Raw genomic sequence first — 15517 nt, forward strand, 5'->3', positions numbered from 1 at the left:
CAGCATCTGGGCGTTTGAACGCCAGAATTGCACCCTGGAGAAGAGCTGGCGCTGAACGCCCAGAACAAGCACCAATCTGGTGCTGAACGCCCAGAGTTGTGTGCAAGGGCATTTTGCATGCCTAATTTGGTGCAAGGTTGTAAATTCTTGAACACCTCAGGATCTGTGGACCCCACAGGATCCCTACCTACCTCCACTCACTTCTTCTCACCCCTCTTTCACACAATCCCATAAACATTCTTCCCCAAAACTCTTCACCAATCACCTTAATCTCTCTTCCCCATCACCACTTCACCACTCACATCCATCCACTCTTCCCCATAAACCTAACTCATAAACTCCACCTACCTTCAAAATTCAAAATCAATTTCCCACCCAAACCCACCCTATATGGCCGAAATTAACCCCCCTCCTTTCCCTATATATAGCCCTCCATTCTTCTTCATTTTCACACAACACAACCCTCTCTTCTCTTCTTAGCCGAATACACCCCTCCCCCCTCTCCTCCATATTTTCTTCTTCTTCTTCATCTATTCTTTCTTCTCTTGCTCGAGGGTGAGCAATATTCTAAGTTTGGTGTGGTAAAAGCATAAGCTTTTTGTTTTTCCATTACCATTGATGGCACCCAAGACCGGAGAATCCTCTAGAAAAGGGAAAGGGAAGACAAAAGCTTCCACCTCCGAGTCATGGGAGATGGAAAGATTCATCTCCAAAGCTCATCAAGGCCAGTTCTATGATGTTGTGGCCAAGAAGAAGGTGATCCCCGAGGTCCCTTTCAAGCTTAAGAAGAATGAGTATCCGGAGATCCGACATGAAATCCAAAGAAGAGGTTGGGAAGTTCTAACAAACCCCATCCAACAAGTTGGCATCCTAATGGTTTAAGAGTTCTATGCCAATGCATGGATCACTAGGAACCATGATCAAAGTAAGAACCCAAACCCAAAGAATTACATTACAATGGTTCGGGGGAAATACTTAGATTATGAAGTTATCTCCCTTGAACTCTACAAAATAGCCGAAAAGCCCTCTCCTGGGGCAAGGCTAGCTTTTCCTCATCTTATTTGCCATCTATGTTACTCGGCTGGAGCTTTCAGAGAAGGAGACATTCCCATTGAGAAAGAGAAGCCCATCACTAAGAAAAGGATGGAGCAAGCAAGAGAGCTCATTCATGAATCTCAAGAGACGCATGAAGCTCATCACCATGAGATCCCGGAGATGCCTCAAATGCATTTTCCTCCACAAAACTATTGGGAGCAAATCAACACCTCCCTAGGAGAATTAAGTTCCAACATGGGACAATTGAGGGTGGAACATCAAGAGCACTCCATCATCCTTCATGAAATAAGAGAAGATCAAAAAGCAATGAGGGAGGAGCAACAAAGACAAGGAACAGACATAGAAGAGCTTAAGGACATCATTGGTTCCTCAAGAAGGAAACGCCACCATCACTAAGGTGGACTCATTCCTTGTTCTTACATTCTCTGTTTTTCGTTTTTTCTATCTTAAGTGCTTATCCATCTTTGTGTCTTCATTACATGGTCATTAGTATTTAGTAACTTTGTCTTAAAGTTATGAATGTCCTATGAATCCATCACCTCTCTTAAATGAAAAATGTTTTAATTCAAAAGAACAAGAAGTACATGAGTTTCGAATTTATCCTTGAACTTAGTTTAATTATGTTGATGTGGTGACAATGCTTCTTGTTTTCTGAATGAATGCTTGAACAGTGCATATGTCTTTTGAAGTTGTTGTTTAAGAATGTTAAATATGTTGGCTCTTGAAAGAATGATGACAAGGAGACATGTTATTTGATAATCTGAAAAATCATAAAAATGATTCTTGAAGCAAGAAAAAGCAGCAATGAACAAAGCTTGCAGAAAAAAAAATAAAAAAAAAAGAGCAAAAAAAAATTAGAAAGAAAAAGAAAAAGCAAGCAAAAAAAGCCAAAAGCTCTTAAAACCAAGAGGCAAGAGCAAAAAGCCAGCAGCCCTTAAAAACCAAAAGGCAAGGGTAATAAAAAGGATCCCAAGGCTTTGAGCATCAGTGGATAGGAGGGCCTAAAGGAATAAAATCCTGGCCTAAGCGGCTAAACCAAGCTGTCCCTAACCATGTGCTTGTGGCGTGAAGGTGTCAAGTGAAAACTTGAGACTGAGCGGTTAAAGTCAAGGTCCAAAGCAAAAAACGAGTGTGCTTAAGAACCCTGGACACCTCTAATTGGGGACTTTAGCAAAGCTGAGTCACAATCTGAAAAGGTTCACCCAGTTATGTGTCTGTGGCATTTATGTCTTGTGTGTTTTTCTGTGATTTCAGGTATTTTCTGGCTGAAATTGAGGGACTTGACCAAAAATCAAATTCAGAAGTTGAAGAAGGACTGCTGATGCTGTTGGATTCTGACCTCCCTGCACTCAAAGTATATTTTCTGGAGCTACAGAACTCAAAATGGCGAGATTCCAATTGCGTTGGAAAGTAGACATCCCGGGCTTTCCAGAAATATATAATAGTACATACTTTGGCCGAGTTTAGATGATGTAAAAGGGCGTTGAACGCCAGTTCTACGCTGCTGTCTGGAGTTAAACGCCAAAAACACGTCACAAACCAGAGTTGAACGCCAGAAATACGTTACAACCTGGCGTTCAACTCCAGAAAGAGCCTCTGCACGTGTAACATTCAAGCTCAGCCCAAGCACACACCAAGTGGGCCTCGGAAGTGGATTTATGCATCAATTACTTACTTCTGTAAACCCTAGTAACTAGTTTAGTATAAATAGGACTGTTTACTATTGTATTAGACATCCTGGGACGTTTTGTTCTTAGATCATGGGGGCTGGCCATTCGGCCATGCCTGAACCTTTCACTTATGTATTTTCAACGGTAGAGTTTCTACACTCCATAGATTAAGGTGTGGAGCTCTGCTGTTCCTCAAAGATTAATGCAAAGTACTACTGTTTTTTTATTCAATTCAACTTGTTCCACTTCTAAGATGTTCATTCGCACTTCAACCTGAATGTGATGAACGTGACAATCATCATCATTCCCTATGAACGCGTGCCTGACAACCACTTCCGTTCTACTTTAGATTGAATGAGTATCTCTTGGATCTCTTAATCAGAATCTTCGTGGTATAAGCTAGATTGATGGCGGCATTCATGAGAATCCGAAAAGTCTAAACCTTGTCTGTGGTATTCCGAGTAAGACTCTGGGATTGAATGACTATGACGAACTTCAAACTCGCAAGTGCTGGGCGTAGTGACAGACGCAAAAGGAGGGTGAATCCTATTCCAGTATGATTGAGAACCTCAGATGATTAGCCGTGCTGTGACAGAGCATTTGGACCATTTTCACAAGAGGATAGGATGCAGCCATTGACAAGGGTGATGCCTCCAGACGATTAGCCATGCAGTGACAGCGCATCGGACCATTTTCCAGAGAGGATAAAAAGTAGCCATTGACAACGGTGATGTCCTTACATAAAGCCAGCCATGGAAAGGAGTAAGATTGATTGGATGAAGACAGCAGGAAAGAAGAGATTCAGAGGAACGAATGCATCTCTATACGCTTATCTGAAATTCTCACCAATGATATACATAAGTGTTTCTATCCTTATTTTCTATCTATTTATTATTTATGTTCGAAAACTCCATAACCTTTTGATATCCGCCTGACTAAGATCTACAAGGTGACCATAGCTTGCTTCATACCAATAATCTCCGTGGGATCGACCCTTACTCACGTAAGGTTTATTACTTGGACGACCCAGTGCACTTGCTGGTTAGTTGTATCGAAGTTGTGAATGAAAAACAATTTATTAAGACGTGCGTACAGAATTTTTGACGCCGTTGCCTAAGATCACAATTTCTTGCACCAGCCTACGTACATGCATATCTTCTCATGAATAATATCAAACCTTGGCGTATCAATCAACACACGACCGGCGCCAAACGACAAGCAAGACATTGTTGCGCGCTCGCACATCACTACCTCTCCCCATTGTTCACCAATCTCACGAAACGTAGCTTCAGACCACGTATGTAATGGAACTCCGATACACTCAATCCATACTCGTCTCTTGTCACAATGATCATGCTCACTCCAGCGTCCTACTCGATTAAAAAACTTCAAGAGATTAGTCATGTGGATAGTGAGCGCCTCGTCCACACTGTGTGTACTATCAAAAACTAACAAGGCTTTGTATGCTCCCAATGCACAAACCTTTACGACTTTAGGCCATTCCGTTCGAGCTACGGCACTTAATAACTGGAAATCAATGGCCTGCATAGTACTTCCAACAATGCTCCGCTTCAACCAAGCCCAGTTATTCTCTACCATCGAAGCCTGGATTATCCTTACCCCCGAGCCCTTTCCGTCCTTCAGCAGACTACTTGCGTGCGGATCACTTACATTTTCCAAAGCTTTGCTTCCACCCGGTTGGCTCTCAGTCGGAACCATTCTTAACCCTCTAGCAACCACTCTATCTCCCAAAGAACAACCATGTTCGATCTGAGATTTCCCCCCTTCGATCTTCTTTTTGTCTGGTTCTCTCCTGGTATCTGCATTTTCCAGTGTCCTCTTTCCTTTAGACATGTCCCTCCTGTACTTAGCCTCCCCTACGAAGATCTCCTTCCCCCGTAAGCACAAGCGATTCATTTCTGAAATTGCTTTCAAAGCACCACCTTTTGTGGTATATCGGATGAAAGCAAAGAGGTACACCACTCCACTTCTGGAGAGGTAAATGTCATTAATCCTTCCTGTCCATGAAAACAAACCAAATAATTCTTGTTTCGATATGTCTACCGGTAGCCTGTCTACAAAAACGGTGAAAGAATCCTGTTCCAGTCGAAGATACTCATCTCGGTTCCAAACCCTCGGATCTTTATCTAGAAGTTGTTATCGCAACCCACCCCGTCCGATGGTTTCCCACCTCCCTCTCTCTCACCCTCTCTCGCCCTCTCTCATAACCCTATTCCCTAATTTCTTAAAGTAAGTGCCCTCTCTCATTCTTGCATCATTGTTTCATCAATGACATACCTCTTATCGACTTTCATGATATATTGAAAATATTTCTTGTATCGTTGCGTTATCAGTGACATATTTTATCTCGAAATGTATGAACTTACTAAACACTGGTACAGGATACCTATACAAAATATTAGTCACTCTTTTCAATATTTAAGGATCAATTCTTTCACAAATTATACCTTTTAGTTCCTCAAATAATATTATAAAAGGAACAACAATATCACATAGATTTTCACAAATAAATCTTATACCTTCAAGTGTCTGAAAAAATAATTGACCATTATAATATACTTTTAAACTAACTCTATTATTCATTATTTTTTCAGTAACTTTTTTTTTTAATAAAATAGAACAAAAAGAACACTAAAAAAATGAGAATGAAAAATATAGTAAAAAAAAAGAACCACAGAATGAACGCGAATTCACATTCCCTAACTCATTATTTTTCCTCACAAATTACCCCGACCGTATATCAAATCGCTCCTACTAGACATAAAATCACAAGGATTGCTAGAGGGCCAGCAGAATTTGTGATGTTTAGCCATCAATTAGTCATCATCAATATTTTCAATGATGTGAGATGAGATCTAATAATATAAGATTAATCATTTTTCCTTTAATAGTTAAGTGCTGGCCAACTTTTTCAGATCGAAGGTTAGTGCTTTGAAGATATTGTTATTGAATGTGTTTCGTGTTTTGAAGATATTGTTCTCGTCATACTCTGCAGGTGATTATGATTGTGTTTTTTTATGCTCTGTTCAGTATTCTACTGTTTTGTGGGTTGTGATTATTTTGTATAGTGATGTGCTGCTTTGTGTTTTGTGATTAATTGTGCTTGGATTGTGAGTTTGTGACTGCATTTCTGGAGGTATGTGTAGTTAGAGAATTAGCGCCAATTACTTGGAAGGTGAGTTTGCATGATAATCCAATCCAATAGAAACAGATATATAGATAATGTTTCCAAAGAGTGAATGAATGAATGATTGTCCTTTAATCTGTAGGAATTTGACTTCATGGCTCATGATTCTGCATTCAAAGATAGATACCTAAAGTTGCAAAATGTGAGGGTGAGGTTCATACCAACTGAGAAGAAAGACATCCGAGATATATGGGTCCCATTGGAAGAGGTGATGTTGCTGCATATTGTTGTCTACAAATCTTTATACACACTATTTTTATTTTGATATTCAAAAAAATAATTTGTACATTTAAGCAGGTTGTATCGTTTTTGGTCAAACATAGATAGATATGCAGCACCAAATCAAAGACTAACAATATATGACATGCCGGAGGTTTGCTTTCACTGATTTTTATTTCTAATCTGAAAGAACTAAATATATGATCATGATGAATTAAAGATAATTTGAGTTCTGAATGGCAGAAAACGGTAAATGAAAAATATTACTATTCATTTGAATATGTGCTTACTTCTCCAAATTACTCAAGTGCCTCATTTGCAACAATTGCTATAGGAAATGGTAACTAACCTGCCATACAAGCAAAATCTCAGTGTTCCATAAAGTAACAATAGACTCAATCAATCATGTCTAATGCTAATGCTAACTAATAAGGTGCATTGATATGTGCAGGAAGGTACTACACGTTAATTGTGGGAGCCGATGAGAGGCGATGGAGAAGATATCGAGATCAGCTCAAAGTGGTGGCGGACTCCTTTCGGCTTCTTGGCATCTGAAATTGAACTGCACAATTCACCACCTGTTCTAATTTTTCTACAGATCAAGTTTATATCAAATTTTTCTTCTCATCTCATTCATGCGTTACATGTGTATATAAACTACATTGTTGTGCTTTTTGTGCTCATTTTTTTAATTCAATGAAGGAATAGATGAATTGAATTAACTCAATAAACTAGATGAATAAATAATCGAATATTTGTTATTAGTTTGGTTAATTCAATGAATTTTTTTTATTGTGACTATTTTAATGAATTCAATGGTAATATAATGATTAGTAAATGATAAATTGTTAATAATTGATAAGGTCAAAGATTGTGTTAGATTTTAATTGATATAATATTTTAAATTTAAAAGATTTTAAAATTTATGTTAAATTATAATTATATTTTAAGTATTTATTTATAATTTATTAGACTACAGTTAAATCGATTAAACAGTTAAATCGTACTTACGCGCTTCGAATTGTACTGTACGTTTTTACTGCACCTTCTTCTTCTTGCTGCACGTTTCTATTCCTCTTTCTCTTCTTCTTCTTTTCTTTCGTTTTTTTTCTCTATTTTCTTTCTTCGATTTCCATTGTTTTCTTCACTGCACCTTCTTCTTCTTGGTACACGTTCTTTTTCATCTTCCTCTTCTTCTTTTCTTTCGTTTCTTGCTTTTTTTTTTCTCCTTCTTCATTTACGTGCTTTTCTCTTTGTTTTCTTTCTTCGTTATTCTCGATTTTCATTATTTTTTGACATCAAGCTCTGAAATCGTTTTTGAAGAAGAAGAAGCAGTAGTAGAAGATGAGGAGGAGAAAGAAAGAGTTCTGAATTATGCATAAGGTGTACTTCAACGAATTTTGGGTGTATTTTTTAAATCCTTTGGATGTAGTTTTGTAATTCTTTTGGTGTATTTCTATAATCTTTTGGGTGAATTCTGGTGTATTTCTGTAATCCTTTAGGTATATTTTTGAAGTTCCATTATCTTCAAATTTGGTAAGAAACTCGTTTTCATGGAAGAAGAGTCGTTCATAATGCATGATGAGTAGTGCGCTTTAGAAACAGGAAGTGGTTGAATAACATGCATTTATTTACTCTTGAATGTGGAAGTATAATGCATATATTTTGTTGGACTTGTACCAACTTATAAGACTTATAAGCCAAAAAAACTTGTATGTGTAAATCCTCAATTGATTAAACCAGTAAATAAGTAACTAACTATTCGAAAACTGATCTGGTTTCAAAACCTTGCGATTTACTCCACTCTGGAACCGTTTGTGCATGAACACGTCATTAAGTTGGCGGAGTTGAGTCGAGTTATAATTTAGAATGAAGAAATTTTTTCCGGGACCATTTAGAATGAAGGAAAAATAGAAAGAGTTAACTGAAATAAATGTTAAAATAAAATTTAATTAATTAATTAAACCAAGATATTCCAGAGGTTTTCGCATAAAAGCGCACTTTTATACACGTCGTTTTCAACAGTAGCGGTACATTATAGGCATTTAGAAACAAGTGGTCTTATTTCTCCCTATACAATTTCGTTGTGTACCCCATGCTAATAATTTACCAACCGACTCTCACTCTCAGACCTAAATAAGCTCTAACCATATTGACATTTTTTCAAAAATAAAAACAAAATCCCTAAAAAAACAAACCCCGAAATGGCCCCCCGCCCCCCAAAAAATAAAAGAAAAAAGAAAGCACATGATGAGCAAAACAAGTGAGACACCTTCCCTAGAATGAAAACCAGATTTGCTCAAATCTTCAGCCCTTGGTCTCCACCATCAACATAAGTTACCTGTGAAGCAAACCAGTCAAAATGGTCCAAGCTTCTTATAGCTTGGTCGCAAAATACTCCTTAAAATGACTATGATACAGAATCTACACCCTTTAGTTATATTTCCTAAATATATGCAGAACCAGTGACGCGCCTGCAGAAGTTTACATTAACAGCAAAAGGTTTCGTTTTATGCAATTCTGCAGATATGATGTTAACTTGTCTCAGCTTACGGGATATCCGACCAATTCTGCAGATATGATGTTAACTTGTCTCAGCTTACGGGATATCCGTCCTTCGTCGGACTCCCAGCAAAATCACTTGACGGCTCAATCGGCTTAAGTGCCTGAACATTCCAAAATGTTGGAGGGAAGATGCTCTTGTATGATCTACAGTACATATGCACCCACAGCAGTTAGATATCCATAACTCCATTTCAGGAGAAAATATATCCAAACGATAAAATTATGACGACGATGCAAAGCAACTAGTTCCAAATATCAACCTCATGAAGAGCATCGCATCGAAGATTAAACAAACCAGGTATTTATTTGTTTACTGGGTACATAGTAGTCGATAACACTACCTGATCACTCGTCTCGGGACCCTCTGAGTGGAAGAGAATTGGGCGGCAGCGCTTGTCTTCATTCATCAAACTTGAATTTTGGAAATGGCTCACAAGTGCAGTCTTCCCTTGTATTCGAGCATATGCCAAAGATGCAACCTTTTCACTATTAAACTTCTCCCATTTCTTCCCATTGAATGTCTGAAAAATCAAACAAGTTAGTGAATCTACCATTTGAGGGGGATTCTTTAATAGATTCTACGATATTATCATTAAATGCCAAGTAATTTTATTGAAGATGGATATGAGAATCAGTAGAGTTGATGAAACCTACCTCATAGAATGGAATAATAAGAGCGGGTGACAACATGTTGATAAATGCATATCCCACATTGCATTTATTCTGCAATTACAAACAACAATAGAAAATCAGCTTCTAGATTTCGAAGAAAGCTGTACATAATTTAAAACTTGTTCAAGCAAAAAATGTACCTTAAAGTCAATTGGGAGATAGAGAAAATCATATGTACCCCTGTGATTTTCATCAATGGCAGCTAATAACATTTTTGAAGTGTACCTGCAAGTTATCAGCAACTAATGAATCATCAAAGCATCCAATGTCACAATAGAGGTCAATAAACAGCCACCAAAGTCAATCATACTTATTTGGAATATTCTTTATCATTAATGTAGTCCTTGTATCTTCACCACATTTAATCTTATCCAAATCAAGCTGGAATTGCTTCTTGCTATCAACTTGGCTTTCATTGTTCTCAATCCATCTGCTCTGAGAACGGTCGGTCAAACTATCCATGATAGTAGGTGGTAGTCCTGCATATGGACCACTGCCCAAAAACACGGGGCTAAGCCTAGGAGAAGATCTCATTCTAAGGTTTGATGAACCGTTCTCAGAAATATTTCTCGGAATAGTAATGCCAGCATTAACAGACCCACTTGTTTTAACCATGTAATTTCCATCAGTGTGCCCCAGACCCATGCCTCCATAACCAACATTATTCATGATCGAAGTTTCAGGTGACTCAGGAAAACCAAAGTGCCTCTCTAGTGGCAAACCTGATGGAGCAGAACCAACATGATGATCGTTATGATGATGGGATGCCCCAACGTAGGAAGTACTTTGACTTGAGTATGGGAAGCCATGCCCCTTGCCATTTGATGTAAATGGATGCACCGCAGCTGGTCTTGGCCAAGCTAAAGGCTTATTACGCTCTGAGTAAAGGGTTGGACTTCCCCATAAAAACTGTGCCCCAGACAAGGTTTCCATCGAAGATTCATTTGATTTTGATGTTGATGGACCAAACAAGGACAAAGATCCACGATATTGGCTGAATTTTGGCTCTGGAAGTGAATGTGACTGAAAAGTAGTTCCTTGCGTTGAATTCATACTGGTAAAAATGTGCTCTCCGTGATTGCTCCTTCCAAAGTCCTTGCCGATAGTTGCACCCTTCACAGTATTCGATACCTGAGGTTGCAAAATTGAAGCCAGCCCTGGCAAGTGGCTACCAGTTGTTGGGCTCATGATCCTAGAGCCAGGAGAATGACTGATCGTTTGCATAGAATTCTGCTCGACAGGACTAGTGAACTGCATCCAGTTACCTGTAATAAAAGCTTTATCAGCTTAATTCAACAACAGACAACAGATGGAAGAACATCATAATTAAGACTTAGTTCGGTAAAACTTTTACTTTTTAAAAAATGTAGCATTTATGTTTGGTAAATCAAATTAAAAATGACTTTTAATAAACACAAGCAACCACAATTACATTTAATAAAACAGCTTTTTAAATTTAAAAATACTATAAAAGACATAAATTTAAGTGTTAAATTTGAAAATTAGTTAATATATGAGGTTATATTAGACTTTTAAATTTTGAAAAACACAAGCCAACTTTGAAAAGCTCCACCTTAATTGCTTTCAAAAGTATCCCCATCTTTTAAAAGCTACAAGCACAAGCACATGGTCTTTTTTATTTACCAAACACAAAATGAGGAGCTTGTGCTTTTAAAAAGCACAAGCACCTCTTCAAAAAGCTTTACCAAATCAAGCCTAAGTCTGCAAAGAAGATCACAAGAACCTACCTGGTGGAGAGTTGGCCACAGGTGAACCCACTTGATACCGAAAGTTCCGAGCTTCATCTTGATCAAGCTCTTGATTTAGTTGGAGCAATAAACTAAGAGGCGCAAATGTTATCAATACTAGATTGATATATAAACATAAATGCTAGAAAAGAAGGCAGCAAAAGTTTTGAAGTTCAAGAAGCAACCGTTAGTGGTAAATTTTCTATCCACAATATAAATTTACAAAGCTAATTTTACAATAATTCAATGGCTAAAAATATTAATTGGGCACTTTATGCTATTATCCAAGCACCATGCTAAGCCAAACAGACAAACACTTATTAGCAAAATCATAACATTTGAGCCACTCTGAGAACATTAAACTATATCCAAGTACCAACAAAGATAAGCTAACAGAAAACACATTCGCCAAACCATAACTCTGTTCAACAATGATATGTTAATACATTGCATGAAATTCAACCAAAAGTAAACAATGAATATCACAAAATAAAAATAAAAATCAACCAAAAGCATCTCAAATAATTGGTGTACGCACTTTCGACGAGCTCCTCCAGGCCGACTAGGCTCCAGCTTTATCCGTTTACCAGCTATGTCACTTCTATTTAATGATTTTAGTGCTGCTTCTGCAGCTCTGACATCATAATATTCAATGAACTTATGATGCCTCTTGTGAGGAGTTTCCCTTATCTGCAAAGATATTGATCATTAAAAATAAGGTTATTTTTAGTTAGAGAACTAAAAAGGACACAGAAACAGAGGCACATCTACCCACATCTCAATAGATCTGACAATAGCAGTTCAGAAAAATAAAAGAATCACCTCTTTGACTTCTCCATAAGCCCCAAATATTTGACGGAGGTCTTCATTTGAAACAGATGGATCCAAATTGAAAACCACCAAGGTTCCTTGGTTGATATCCTTGTCTGATGGGTTATCCTGGGATGTGCAAGAAAAGAAAGCAAGTACAAGAATGTCAAGGCATTCAATTACTAAGAAAAACTTAGGACGACTGTGAAGTAGGTTAAGGAGAATATAATACCTTTGGTATTGAGAAATGTATGTCAAGTTTCCTGCGACGCAGAGGTTTGTTTTGTAATGCACGCATAGCTGTTCGAGCAGCACGGATGTCATAATAGGATATCATTACAAAACCCCGATGTTTACATGCAGTATAGAGGGTTCTAATATCACCATATTGCTGGAAAATAATATAAAATCACAATTAACAATTCTTACAGCAAAAATTTTGAATGATATATCAGTTAATTAATTAACCCTTGATCAGGGATAATGAAGCACATTTAATGTGTTCCAGAAACAAATTGCAGCCACTTGTTTCTATTTACAATGTTTAAAATGTATACAGAAAAATAATGAGAAAAGGCCCTTCCTACCTTCCACAAATATGCACACATTTGGAACTAAGGATTCACATCTGAAATTAAAACTATTTTAAGGCTCACATTAGAACTTTCTAAGGAGTCATGTCAATATAGATTTAAGTTCATGATTAACTCTATTCGTAGAAACATATCAAGTATTCAAAAAGTAAAATTAATTTACAGTTATAAATACATAGATACAAAATTCACAGTAGTTGTGCTGTCATATATAGGGTTCAGCACAATCTTGAGACATGAAAGTCTATAACAACAAAATCCTCCCCCCAACATGATTTATTTTATATAGCACTTGCTTTCTTTGAGACAAAGAAGCAACTGTGTTACAGTTCAGAATTTTGAGCAATATATATTTGACTGAAGAAAGAAAAAGGTATGGCAAAAGCTTTTAATTTTCATCTTCACAGGTAAACTACTTTCCTTCTTAGTCCCACAATGTTGATTTAACTTTTGGGAGACTTGCACTTCATTGAAAGGGGAAAATGCAAGCAAAATTCACATTACAATTACGCAATTTGTCAATTAATCATCTCCATGCCTTCCTCCTTAATCTCCCGTCAGTAGAGAGTTTCTAACTTGTAGCCACAAACACCAAAACAACCAATTTATTTTTAACTTAGCATATGCCCGCCAAAAGCTATTCATTAAGCTTAAATACTATACTTTATGATAATTTAGTTTAATTTAGTTCTAGATCTTTACTTTAGATGCTATTCTCTCTCAACTTTGATTTTGAAAGAAGCACTGTCGTAGCATCTTTTGATTTAATTATTTTTCCTGACGAAAGCATCTAATTATCTTGCACTCTTTTTGTGCATATTCTTTAAAAATGTTCATTTTTTTCTTTTCCTTGAAAAGGTTTCAAACAAATAGGAACTTAGACTATACAAATAGAATATACTATTTTTCATTACTTGGAACCTCATCATTTCAGAAGTCCGAACAACTCCAGAAATAATATCTACAGTAAATAGTTTTAAATTCTAAACAATTTTGTCTTGTTTACATAATTTTGTTGTTAACAAAGATATCCAAATGTCAAGACCAACAAAGTTGGCATACTATTGAACTCAACAAGCAAATAAACGTACATACAAAATTGTCTATTTAAATCAGACTACCTTATACTAACCTCAAAAAGAGCTCTCAGCTCTGAATCCTCCACGTTGCTGTTAATATTTCGGACAAATAGCGTTCGAGAAGGATGCTCTCCATATGGATGTTCTCCAGCAACAGTTCCAACACCATTAGGAAAAGAATAATGAGGCAAACCATTGCTAACAACACTATCGGAGAAGTTCAATTTGGACATGCCCGCACTGAAACCATCCTGATCAGGATCTAGATCCATATCTCCAAAAAGATCATACTCTTCCAAGTCCTCAAGAGAACCAGGTAAACCACTTAGATCAAAATCATCCATTATGCCGGCCAAAAGCTCCTCTTCATCATCAGGAAGCGTGGTTCCCACTGCATGAGCACCGACACCTTCTAATGAACCCTTGTCTTGAAGCTTTTCAAAGCCAGATGAGATGTCATCAACAGATTGATAACCATTTTCAGTATCATTTATGTTCACTGCAAGTTGGCAAAAAATGGGTCAAAAGGTTTTTCTATAATATGGAGTACAAGACTAAAGGTGCTGTAAAAAAATATGGCATACACTTTTCGTGTGGAAGAACAGGTAATGAACTGGAAAAGAGACTAGCATCAGATGACGCATGGTATGAATCAGATCCAGATGAAACCCCCCGTGCACTGCACCCCACTCCTCTAGGTATATTTATGGATGCAATCTTTGAAGGACCTATTTGTAATAATAAAATAAACAATACAATTAGTTCAACGTAGAACTCATTATGGTAACCAAAACAGAAATGAATTTAGATAATTACCCAAAGATGAAGGATCAAAAGACTGCTTCATTGCATCACCCTTCTGCTTCAGTCACAGACTAGTAAGATATTACATCAATTAGTGTTTGTCTTGATCAGGAAAATTAAGATCCCTTGCAATAGATATGGCAACCACCACAAAACTTGTAAAAAGCTAATCACACCAAGATTGGGAATATTCTATTTTCTACTAAATAGAGTTTGGAAGTTTCATTGTTTTATTCTTTCCCACAATAAAAAAGTGCAAGCTATATCCAATTACACAAACCCAAGCTCCCCTCAAGAATCAGCAGCAGCTGAAGCTGCATACCATGATTAAAGATCAATCCCCATATAGATAGCACAAAAAAATAAATAAATAAATAAATAAATAAAGAACAAAAACTTTTTGAACAGTTTTCAGCACAAACACAAGATTCTGCTTCAATATAAAAAAAGTGAGTGAGGGGAAAATAATATATTAAAACTAGAAAGGCCCCTTGTAGTTAAACTCGAGCTGCCAATTCTTCTCTCTCTCTCCTTTTTCCCCCCATTCGGAAAGAAAATAGCATATCAAGGGATGCTCGAAAATAAAGTATTAGCGGTTACCAACACCATTTAATAAAGCAGGTGATCGCAACAATAAAACCAACCCAAATTAGTGCTAAATAAACAATAAATAAACAAAATATTTTTGTCTTGACCAAAGGGTAAAACAACCCTTCAAACCAAAACCCAAAACCAAAAATTAAAAGTACTTTCAGAAACCTTAGAGTTCAGAATAACCATGAAAGAAATCCCTTCAATCATTATGAAAATAACCGCTGCACTCAAAGAGCAAATTCAACTTAAAAGCGGGCTATAATCGAGCGGTTAATTTCAAACAACAAAAACAATTAGGACTCAGAATTTGGAATTGGAAAATCAGAGAAAGAGTGAATCAAAACGGAAACACGCGAATTTACCTGAAATTCGAAGGGTGCAACAGTCAGAAAACCCTAAAGCTTACGAATTTTAAAAACCAGAATTGGTATTTGAGGGTCTAGGTACCTAGAAACTTGTCTCTTTAGCCCCTAAAAAACCAGAATTGGTATTTGATATA

At 37.0% G+C, this 15517-nt stretch overlaps 1 protein-coding gene and 1 pseudogene across 5 annotated transcripts; one reads left to right on the forward strand and one right to left on the reverse strand.

Annotated features, from left to right (window-relative positions):
- Positions 4783-6823, forward strand: LOC107633150 (annotated as a pseudogene).
- Positions 8094-15517, reverse strand: LOC107630518 (protein MEI2-like 5). 5 transcript variants are annotated; one of them, XR_002359379.1, is made up of 13 exons: positions 14437-15374; positions 14205-14348; positions 13674-14119; positions 12181-12339; positions 11961-12077; positions 11677-11828; positions 11139-11230; positions 9701-10655; positions 9531-9615; positions 9373-9441; positions 9060-9239; positions 8730-8862; positions 8094-8682 (listed from the first exon to the last, which is right to left on the reverse strand). XR_002359379.1 is itself a non-coding variant. In XM_016333682.2 (13 exons), the coding sequence occupies exons 2-13, from the start codon at positions 14465-14467 to the stop codon at positions 8812-8814; spliced, it is 2481 nt and encodes an 826-aa protein (XP_016189168.1). In that variant the 5' UTR covers positions 14468-14495; positions 15381-15517; the 3' UTR covers positions 8094-8811. The 5 variants fall into 5 exon arrangements, 4 of the variants coding, with proteins under 4 accessions (XP_016189168.1, XP_016189167.1, XP_020974585.1 ...); XM_016333682.2 differs by adding an exon at positions 15381-15517 and having other exon boundaries at positions 8094-8862; positions 14437-14495; XM_016333681.2 differs by adding an exon at positions 15381-15511 and having other exon boundaries at positions 8094-8862; positions 14437-14549.

The sequence above is a fragment of the Arachis ipaensis genome, chromosome B03 (genome assembly GCF_000816755.2).
Source record: "Arachis ipaensis cultivar K30076 chromosome B03, Araip1.1, whole genome shotgun sequence".
NCBI lineage: Eukaryota > Viridiplantae > Streptophyta > Magnoliopsida > Fabales > Fabaceae > Arachis > Arachis ipaensis.

What these genes read in the sequence shown, in the direction of transcription:
- LOC107630518 (XM_016333682.2), bottom strand. Translation starts at nt 14,467, where the DNA reads ATGAAGCAGTCTTTTGATCCTTCATCTTTGG. An exon ending in TACATTTCTCAATACCAAAG is followed by an intron (nt 12,078 to 12,180) that starts GTATTATATTCT and finishes TGCACATCCCAG; the next exon opens with GATAACCCATCAGACAAGGA. An exon ending in CCTGGAGGAGCTCGTCGAAA is followed by an intron (nt 11,231 to 11,676) that starts GTGCGTACACCA and finishes TGCGCCTCTTAG; the next exon opens with TTTATTGCTCCAACTAAATC.